The sequence below is a fragment of the Rhopalosiphum maidis genome, chromosome 1, assembly GCF_003676215.2.
Source record: "Rhopalosiphum maidis isolate BTI-1 chromosome 1, ASM367621v3, whole genome shotgun sequence".
In the NCBI taxonomy this organism is placed as follows: domain Eukaryota; kingdom Metazoa; phylum Arthropoda; class Insecta; order Hemiptera; family Aphididae; genus Rhopalosiphum; species Rhopalosiphum maidis.
The window spans coordinates 33,296,679-33,308,851 of NC_040877.1; the positions used below are offsets into that span (position 1 = coordinate 33,296,679).

Here is a 12,173-nt window from a genome sequence, read left to right on the forward strand (position 1 = left end):
ATATTAATGAATTATTGCTTTTATATATTAATATATATCGATAAAAATGTATTAATTTATCGATTATTTTTCAGGCAACCTCAATATTTTAGTATTGGTTCCGTTCGGGTTCGTTTTGGTCCAATTTCTTCCAAAAATGATGTCACCGTGGCTCCATCTAATGGCGACTACCAACTAGACACTGATGTTAAGGAATCGTCGTGCTGCTGCGGAGTAACATCCCGAATCCCTCTTCCGACCGGCTCTAATAATAGACACACTACTGGCGCTACTTGTCTGCCCCGAATACAGGCGCCAGTATACCGTAGCTCATTGGATTGGTCTAACCGCGTTCAAAAATCGTCGTCCGGTTGTTTCGGGAAGTTAACTGTTGATCGTGTTCCGTTAGTCGCTAAGATTTGTGACGATTCAAAAAATCTACCTTTTCAAGAACAAGAAGCTACTAATCTGGACCGGTTCCAAAGGTTTCGTTTCGGTGGTCGCAACGGTAGAGGTGGCACCCAAAATAAAAAATCCAAACAAAACGTGACACCAAGAACTACTGACAAATCTGACCGGCTGAGAAAGCTGACGGATAAGTTGAAGCAGCCACCGGCTTGCGAGACACCAGCGTTAGATTCCAAGGATGAAAATCTGATGGGTAGTACAGCCACATCGACAGCAAATTTAAGTGGTGAGGAATCGTTAGATAAGTTCGAAGATGGGATACGAAAACCTGAATCTAGAACTATAGTCGGTTCCTATTACCAACGGTCTATTCCGTTTAGAAGTGCATCATTTTCTCAAGTGTATTATTCACCATCCGATGGTAAATATATAAGGTCTGATGGACGGAAAAAGAGCACACCAAATCCTGTCACCCTTTCTCGTAAAGCCCATTCATCGGAACCTGTGAGAGCTTATTCTCAAGACCACGATGAAATAGACATACCTACGCCCCCTAGACGAAAAAATAAATTGTTCAAGTCTTCAGATCATTTGGGTCAGTCAGACGTCGCGATAATTGAAGAGTCGTTAGAAATATCAGTTAAAGAATCTCCTGATCAAATTGCTGAAGAAACATTTTTATCAGAGTGGAAATCTGAAACTGACGGCACTGTTCAAAACACCGAAGATAGTACTACTAGCACACCTGTTGATTCACCAAAAGAAGAACCACAAAGTCCAGAATTTCCACAAATGCCTCAATGGTCGTCCCTCACAGAACTACCCCTACTACGACCTAAATTATCTGCCCAGAGTTCTGAAGAAAAAGACGAAGACAAAATATGTTCATCGCCAAAGGTAAATTACCGCCAATATTTGTTGTCAAAAGCAGATTCGTTTTCTGAAGGTGAAAGTGACCAAGGTAACCACAGTCAAACTTTATCACCGACAAGAGAGTGTACATCATCTCCGTGCAATGACAACTCTGATTCCGAAAAAAATTCCGGTCCACCAGTGCCTTATTCAAAAAGACCACTCCGTGGTCCCTACTTGGAAATGATTGTGAATGAAAAAAAAAAACCAGAAGTGAATGGTAAGAAGCAAGACGCTTTGAAGTTCCTAGATGAATATCCTAAGCAAATCCGATCAACGGACGATTGTCAGTTGAAAAGAAGCTACACTTCGCCCGACCAACCATCGGACCGGTTAAGACTTAGATCCTCACCTAAAAGAAAAACTAGTGCAAATATACCATTGTCAGTTACGGCCGGAAAGAAACACGGTATTAATGAAACAGTGGTTTGTCATCAAAGAACAACATCTAGTCCAAGTCAACTGGAAGGATGTTCAAGAGTGAAAAAAACGCCTGAACCCAGTCCTCAGCTATTAGCACAATTATTGAAAGGAAGCTCGGAACAAGTGTATGGAGGACCTTTGACAAATCCATTAAAGGTAAATTTAATTATACTTTACCTATTACCAAAATATAAAACCTAATTTTATTTATAAATTATTATTATAATACATAATAATTTGATCAATATAGTATTTCTATTATATATAGGACTTATACTTATATTGTATGATAAATAATTATTTTATACTATTTCTAGATTAAATAATATGATATTTTGGATTATATGTCCATAATTGTTGATATTTATAATTTATAATAATATATCAGCTGAAGTGACTTTATTTTTAAAATTTTGTTACACAATTTTGATATATTTTTAAATTCCAAATATATTGGCTTAATTATTGGCGTATTAAACAATACTTAATAGTTTTATATACGTCTACAACATTTGTATATAAATATAACATGAATAATAACAGAAAATAAAATAAAAATTTAACCTGTATAGCATTAAAAAGATTTATAATAAAGGTAAATTTATATAAAATAGAAGTATTAAAAAGGTTTTTTAGGTTTTTTATTAAAATGTTTTTGGTGTTAAAATAGTTAACTACGGATTAGATTGTTAAAAAATATACTTTAAAAAACTTAAGTGATGTCATGAGCTCTAATTTTTAAAAAATTAAAAATAATCTATGAGCGTGAAAATGTGAAACTGAACTATTTAAAAAAATTATGTACTTAAACTTTAAATTAAAAATTAAATCACGTTATTTCTTTTTTCACGTTATTAAATTTTATTTAGTTTATTTAATTTTAAGCTATCAAAATATATTATAAAAAATAACTATATTAGTATAATTTAATTTTACTTTAAATTAACTAAACATTTGAAGCAAACTATAATCTCGAAAATCGAGCAGTTCATAACATTGCTAGAAAAAAGTTTCAATCTGTATTAAAATCGTAGACATTACATGATACAGTTTGTATTAATTATCTGTTGATGTATAAGGTACATACCTATGTCTTGTAAAATCATGTTTTCCCATTTGCATTTAAATTACATTTTAATTTCAAGGGTTCATTGTCACAAAATGGATTAATTCATGTATATTCTTTTAACGCAATTCTAATTTATTATTTAAACACATTTCGCAGACATTTTGTTTTGCTATTTTTATAATTAAAATACTAACATTTTAAATTAAGTTTAATTTGTTTATCCTTTGTTTTATAAATAATAATAATAATTGATCATCGAAATATACAGTCTTAAAAATCGTATAAAGTTTTCTTGTACGGTCATAAAATATTTTAATGTATCCATAGTTAATGGTATAATTATAATAAGTAATGTATCCTAAGTTTAAGTTAAAAAAAAATATATCATTTAAATTCATTTTTAAAATATTTTAGTATATTGTCAATTGTTTAGATAATGATTATATTTCTAATTCTTTAGCATAATATAATGGTTTCTCTAAAGATTCATAAATATTCTACCGATAATGAAGTCCTCGTAATTTTTTTTTAATTTCTGATAGCATGATTTTATGTTAAACTAATATAGTTATTTATCTAATTTTTATTTAAATAACATCGGAATAATATATAATAGTTCAACAGTTACGTAATTTGAGCACATTTTATAGTTTGCATTTTTATATATTTTTTATTCTTTCATGTTTTTAAAACACAGATTTTATTATTTTCTTTTTCTGGTTCGATTCAAACTTAAGAACGCTAAAACTAATAATACTAATTTTATTGTATTTCGTTCCATGTAAATATCATTGCTACATAAAACGTGTCCAAAATTAAATGTAACCGACTTTATTATACTTGAGTTTTATTAATTATCTCAAAAACACATTTTGTCACAAAACATGTTAAATCACAAAAGTTTTTCGAAACCCATTATTAATATACATAAATATTTTAAATAAGCTACATAGATAAAATTTTGAACAAGGTTATGTACTCGCATTTTTGTAGTTGTTGAAATGTCAACGTGTAACATTGTTATTTGTTTTATCGGTTAAAATATAACAATGTTCTTAAACTTAATTCTAAATATTTTTTTTTATATGTCTATCAATTATTTTTTAAATTTAAAAATAAAATTTTGCTGTTCTATATTATACCTTATTTCAATATTTTGTTTATTTTTAAATATATATATAGGACATAATAAGTATATTTTATGATTAAGGGAAGGATAAAATACATAATATATACATATTTATTTATTAAACATGTTTTAATGGACTAATAATGAACCCAGTTTTTTGATGAACTTGCATGTGGAAAGTTATCTATTAATGACATTCACGATTAAATGATTATATAAATATATGTATAAGAAATAATGATTATTATGTATTTCAAAAATTGTTTTAAAGTAATAACTTATTAATTAAATTTTATTTGTCATTTCATGTGTTTAAAATAAAAATAATAAAACGTTGTAAAAGTTGAAATGTTTTAGATGTTCCATTATAGTTCTTTATAAAAATGAAGACTACATTTTCAATAATTATTAATAACATTTATTAAAATGTAAATTAATCTATTTCAAATTCGATAAAAACAACAATACCTACCTATTAATAAATATATTAAATTTCTAGGACTAAATTCATAATAAATCATATTGTTGTAGAAAATTAAGTTTTCTGTTTTATATTGTTTCGTAAATCTAATGATAACATTTTACTTTTGTGACATTGTTTTTTTTGTGTCAACTGGAGCGATTTTGTTTCATCTCATTCAACATAAACTTGCACTTTATTCAGGGTGGTCTATTTACTATTAGTAATTCTAGGACAAATTCCAAATAGTTCAAGAAAATACATATATACAAACATTTATTACGTATATTATAAATTATAATAGATTTATTATTTGAAAATGTTTTTTTGTTATAAAATATCCAGCCAGTAATTACAATAAATACAGTTTTTAATTAAAAAAAAAAAGTCAAGTTATTAATTTAATTATTTAAATATTAACATGCTAATAATACTAATGTATGGGGTGAGAGTAAAAAATTCAATATATGTATTTATGAAGTGATTTACATAGGTACCTATAATGTTCGTACATTTTCTAGATAAATAAACTCACCAGTGTTATTATACATCGCAATAACGAATAAATAATTATTTATTTAGCTTTTGATGTAATTTGGTTAGTTCTATAATATATGTAAGTATTTGTACGTAAATAATGTATACACTATAAGTTTGTTTAATACTCAATGTTAGAAACATTTTAAATGTAATAAATCATTAATAGGCACTGATGAAGTATACATGAAGTCAAGTTCATTGGTATTGACTATTGACATATTTTAACTTATGAAAAAGTAAGATACAATTTATTTATTAAATTTTTAAATACGGAATCTGAATTTTTATCATTTAAATATACGTATTGCAATCAGTTTACAATATATAATATGATAATACCTTGTATAGATAATAGATATATAGACATAAAATATTGACTTAGTTTATTTATCGTTTAATAAAGACAATTATGTATTTTTTTTTCATTGCAGTGATGTATTTAATTGCCAATACATTTTTTTCTACCTACTTCAATAAGCATTTTAATAATAAATTCACTCATTTAAAACTATATAGATTTTCGCCGTATACTTTCACGTGAAATTAAAATCATGATGACAGGAATAACAAAAATGATTAATAATAATAGGTATACTAAAATATATGACAATATAACGAAGTAAACAAAAATGTTTAAAGTGTCAATAGCGTTGTCGTTCGTTGTTGTTTACATCGGTCCAAATATATTATAATATAATATTATTAGTAGTTAGTAGTTATAATACCAAAGCAATAGCGGTGTCTGCGGCGCCCTTGGAAATTAAAATTTGAAACGCAGTAAATATCAATTATGTAGTAGATGTAGTACATAATAGTGACTGAGAGCTATACATTTTATGTTTCGTTGTACCATTTTCTTTTATGCACACGCGTTCAGTATAATACAAGTTTGTGTGCATAATACAGATATATTGTTTGAACGTACATACATGTTTTTATATTTATTAGGGTGACTATCAATTATGGATCTTAATAATGTAAATATTTGTTTTATAACAATTTGTATTATATATAACACCCATAAGTAACGTGATAATATGTATAGGCATGCGATATCGGTCTCGTTAAGTCAAGGTTCAGTCCATCGACGTGGTAATGGAATAATATGTGTAGTATTGTGTACATAAAGTGTGTGACAGAGAGTGAGCGAGCAAAAGAGTAACTGAGCGGGTGAGAGAATTGGTAGTCGCACGGTCATCGTTTCTCGTTTCCGCCGTCCCTGCAGGCAACATCAAAAATAGAAAAGCTCGTACGGCGGTCGCCATCGGTCGTCGTCATGTGTTGTATATACTAGTATATGCATCATGTACAACCCGTAACGGAGTGCGAGGAGGAGAATGTTCTCGAAACGATGTCATGACGCTCGTACGCTAATTGCTTGTCGTTTTCCATTGGGGAGGGAAAAAAATTAAAATAATGATAACGATAATACGTACAAATCTTTTTTTCACACGGATCGTGTACAATGTTATTATTAATTTTATCGCGGTCGAACTCACGACCGCACATCTGCAGGTGTAAAAAACAGCTAAAGTACTTACCTACAATATGTAAGTATAATAACGTGCGTGTAATGTATAAGTGTATCGATCATACCGTGATTTCGATGCAACGTGACGTAACACTAATGAATCTCTATTATAATATTCATTATTGAAACCATCTCCCGATAACAACAACTGCAGATGAATTGACTATATCGAAACACCTCTCGATATTCTCGTTGCACCCGAGATGCGCACGGTGCGGTTGTCCGCAGAAACATGTAGACTCAGTATAATATTTAAATCGTTTTCCAATGATGTTTTCATTGGTATATGGCGTGCGATGAATGAAACGAAAAACCGTCTCGGAATGATCAGCGTTTTGAAGATGGTTTACTGTATATTATGCACGATAAACGCGAACGACGACGATAGTTTGTCCATTTGACGTTCTCGAGATGAAATAATATAACATATTGTATACGAGTGCCGTGAGCTAATTTGTGTGCGTGTTTGAGTGTGTTGCGCACGTATATGCAGTGCATTAACCTCGTCGGAGGAGACAGACGAAAAAATGTACGCGTTGTGTTATTATAGGATATCATATTATTAAACTAATAAGTTTCGCGAATCACTTAAGCACTGGTGCTTATTATTACGGCCGTAAATCTAAACACGACCAATGCCGTTTCTTTTTTCATTTGAAAATACTCTTTGTCGGATCAATTTTTTTGTCTGCAATAATATATAAGAACATTGTTTTTTCCTGTGCTTTCGCAGTACGGGTATACTTACCTCAGAATTAGAATAATCCATCTGATAATAATTAAACGGTCACGTTATTTTTCGCAACACTCAAAAATGCTCGCTAGCGATTATATGATATCAGATATTTTGCTTAGACACGAATTTAGCATGAAAAAAAAAACAATTGCCTAACACATAATATGTCGTTTACGTAATGGTGCTGTTATGGATTTATCTATTTTAGATGGTCTGCATGAATTATTATGGTTTGTAGCTCACGATTTGAACCATTAACACATTTTAGCTATTTTGAATTCTGGAATTTGCGCGGAAACGATGGTTGTATAATACAGTTTATTCAATTGTATCCGTTATAAATATTTATTTTATGGCATCTTTTTATACAGATTACTCGACCACATTGCTACTTATTATTTTTTGATTGCTAAACGTACGAAATGTGTACAAATGATTGTTTATAAATATTTGTAAAATTACAGAATATCTGGAATAAATAGATAAAATGTATGCATATAATATGAGAACTTTATATTTATAGATCATAGCTATTAGTTTAATTGAATATTTAAATTTTCTTAGTACAATTATGTTATTAATAATTTGTAAATAAAATAATAAAAAAAAAGATAAAGTAGGTATAAGTAACCGTCATCCTATACATAGGTATCGAATGTACCTCGTAATTAATAGCCACTGTAATATATGTATTACATTTAATTTTATTGCTATTGAAGTAATTTATTATATTATCAAGTAATATTAGTAATTTAATCTACTGAATTTATTTTTGTTTAAAACATTGTATTTGATAATATCATTGTGTGTATAAAATAAAGTAATTTACGTTATACGAAATCCCCACGAAAAATATTTTTTAATTACCACAAAATAATAAAATCAATTTAGTCAAAAACTAATAGTTTTGTGTTAAATTTCTCGATTGTCCTCAAATTTTTTCTTGTTATTTCCATTTATAAAGAAAAGTGCTGTAATTTTTTAATTTTTTAGCACCTACCTGAAGTCTTAACTAGATTTATTTTCCACCTAAAAAGATGCTGAAAGTGAAAATTGATACATTTTTTCTATTATAAGAAGTGTTATCACCGTTTATACACTCACATTTTTCGTTCGGCTTAGAATTTAAAAATTGGTAAAGTCACTCTACTATATAGTAGGTGCAGTATTAAAATTATTGTTATTAAAGTTTGAATATGTAATGTTAAAATTTGAAATTAAATTGTTCATAAAAATGTTTAAATGTACGTGGTTTTAAGTTAATTATTTTTATTTCTATTAAAAAAAACTTATGAAAAATATTTTATAAAATACTTAAAATTTTTAGGTTAATTTTATCATATTTTTAATTTTAATTAAGTTTAAGATGTAATATATATATTTATTGATTAAGTAGTTTTATTATTTGGTAAGCATTTTCAGTTAACTTAAAAAGTCTACTGGATAAGTGGATAGTAACTAAAAATGTTGTGGGTATATCAACATTTTATTAACATTTTACAATATTATTTTACTTATGAAAAATGCAGGACGTACTAAACAATTAAATAAAAAGCTGAAATACTACTTGGTATATGATAAAAATGTTTTTTTTTTATTAAAACGCAGTGCGCTTACGCATTAAGTATAAAAACATGTTTTTATAAAATCATAAAAAATGACAAAGAAATTTAATGTAGTTATATACTAGTGACTAATCACTTCGTATTAAAAATAGATGCTAACAAAGTTCTATATATTCTATGCATATTTTTTGTGCAAATTTAGTAAAATCAATTTCTATTAACTTATATTACATCACGCATTTTATTGTGGTAAAGTTATAGTAATATTAATACAAATTAATTTTTGGGTAGGATCTATACTAACATGAGTTTAAATATCATTAATATTCATGCTACTTAGCTTATGCTTGAACATCTGGTATAGACATTTTTAATGGGCCCACCGTCTCATACGTCATTAATTCATTATATATATATTATACTTAAAAAAAATAATTATCGTTTAATAAATTCCATTAAAACAATTAATAATATAAAATAGTGGTTTTTTTTAATTCATTGGTGAAGATTCAAAATATTAATAATCCCATCTTATTTATAAATGGAATGATATCTTCATCAATAAACAGACAATAGTTATAGAATCTAGATATTGTTGGCTTATCATAAATTGGAGTTTGGTTTTTAAAATTTTAAGATTTTTAAATAATTGTCCACTTTAAACTTGTGTGCAAGAAAGTAAAAGAACGTATAAAATTGTATAGACAATGTGTTGAACTTGAACATGTCAAACTATTGTTATAAATTTCAAAAGACTGTAAAATGTCTGAGTCGCTTTTATTAGTGATTTTAATATACATTTTTCAATTTGCTGATGAGCAAAATATTGAAATATTGAAAATATCCAAAGGTTTCCTGGAAATAATTTAATTAGGTATCTATACATTATTATTTGAGGTTTACATAATTATTTGTTGTTATGACGGGACGTACTTGTGTAATAAATATTTACTTTGTAAAATATTATATGTTACTCGTAAATTTATGAATTAGAATTAATATTTATGTATGTGATACAAACCAGTGAAGTAAAAAACAAACAGCGATTTTAAGAACATAAAAGAAAATTTTCTCATTTTCTTTCATTAAAACGTATATTTTTGTTTTAGATACCTTTCGCCTCTGTAAATGAAAGTTGTACAATTATTTTTAAATTATTTTAGATACTGATTACCTATTTTATACAATTGTTAAGGGACAAATATGTATGTCACATCGGTCATGATATCCATTTCAGGGTCTCACTTCTAATCTATTGAAACATATTATTAAACCCTACTGTTCATTATGAATTTCTTTTTTTTTCATTATTTTTCATTTAAATGACTATCAGTCTTTGTCAATATATTATCACTTGAGAGGGGTAGAGTCTGTTTAGCGCACTACTACTCCCTTTTCTAAGAATGCATGAATAAAATATGTAGGTGGATGTTACTCTAAGTGGAGTGGGCACGGTGGCGGTACAATACGCAATAAACGACGGCGAGGTTTGAACTGAGCCATCATATTAATATGTTAATATATGTGAAAAATTTCAATTTTTTTTTTTAAATTGTTTTTTAGTAAACCATGATATAACTTGATGAGGGTTAGGTCAAAGGTATGTGTCACCCAAATATGAATATCATAGCATTTAAGGTGTTAATATTATTATGATAATATCGTAAAATTGATAATAATTAAAAACATTTAAAATTTGAAATCATATTATTATAATTAAATTATTTAATTTTGAAAGTAACATCGGTGTGTGGTTAATAATAATGTTATGCTTTATTAGTACCGCACTATAGAATTCAGTATTTACCTTACAGCTGTATAAAATGCCGATTCTGCGTTTCTACTGTATTAAATGAGGAATTTAATTTATTTTTAATTATTTTTATCAATAAAATTATCTACATTTTTTTATAGACCCTCTAATATTGATTCAGTTTTTGAATAAGTTGACAATACTGTGAATTATAAAGGTTTTATTATTAAGTGGATTTGTCGATTATATCAGTTGAAAAATGTTAAAAATTTGCTAACCAAGTCTGTATGGAGTACTCTCGTGGCAAGTTGTTTTACTTTCTTTAGTTTAGATTTTCTTATATATATATTTTAAGTTGTATACTTATAGTTGATTTTTCATTTTATACTTTGACTCTACAACATGTATTAATCATATTTTTTTCATTTTTATCTTTTTTTTTATGTTCTTTTGAATAACATCTATCTTGAAAACAGCTTCAACAGTTTCAGATAAGTTCATCTGAGGAAAATAACTTTTTTTAAATCAAAATACCACTTAGACTTTATTGAATGATACTAGCTTAAAATAAGGCATTACTTTGCTTGATGTATGTCACAAACTCATATTATTCCTTCAAAATACCACCTATACAATTATACATTAAGCTGTATAACTTAACCTCATTTTTTCGCTGTACAGACAGCTTCTAGTTTTTTTTATATAAAAATTGCATTACACGTATTTTTGACAAACATTGGCATTATGTAGTGATGTGGGGGCTGTGCTTCACACACGCTTCTTTATATATTACTTCTAAATCATTATAATTAGAACACATTGAAATTTGCAGTTTAGTAAGTTACCTTCATTTTATTTTATATAAGTATTTAGAAAATATTTATATGTAATATAAAATAATCGATATAATAATATACTCCTTATTATCGTTCTTGTTCTGACTCGTTTTCAGGAAATCACCTTCATAAAGGTGATGGATTAGAAAAATACTCTTTCTGTAATTATATGTAAGTAGAAAAGTCTATAGCTCTTGCACAAAAAGGTGGAAGTATTATTTAATACATATGTATATATATTATTCTCTAAACTTTCAAACTATTGGATTCGAAGAATCGTATATTATGATGTACAGCAGTATATGCCAACAAATAATTATAATTATAATAATTATTCATACCTTATGCGGTGTATAGGAATTGTTGGTACATCGCATAAAAATGACGAGCTCACACCATGTATTTGTGTAACCATGTGTGGCGCGTAAACGAGTCGCCACTCTGGACGGGTATCGTGGTAGAAGGGATAGTGAAATCCTCTGACTAAACACAAAAATACTCACACACCCACACATCTACATACACAACAGGTGTATCGAGAGAAAACGGAATCACCCTCCAACCGTGACCACCCACATCACTGCTACCACACCACCATTCGACGGATATAGTCCTTGAATGGATGATTTTCCGACTTTTCTCCGAATCGTGTCCATAGCAACGAGACCGACGAAATAGCAAACTACGTATATAATAATAATAATAATATATATAATAATTTTGTGTGTGTAGCGCGCGTGTATAATAATAATGTTACATAGCCCGTCAGAGTCTCTCGTCATGTCGCGCGTGTATTAAACGTGACGTAAGCCGCGCGCGCTCGAGTCTGCCC

The 12,173-nt window shown here is 28.2% G+C and overlaps 1 protein-coding gene across 1 annotated transcript in view; it reads left to right on the top strand.

The window, feature by feature from the left end:
• LOC113553679 (rho guanine nucleotide exchange factor 17) overlaps positions 1-12,173 on the top strand; it is a 67,988-nt gene that overhangs the window by 18,896 nt on the left and 36,919 nt on the right. The window contains exon 3 of the mRNA XM_026957146.1: positions 75-1,878. Coding sequence (XP_026812947.1) covers positions 75-1,878 — 1,804 coding nt within the window. The remainder of the gene's footprint in view (positions 1-74; positions 1,879-12,173) is intronic.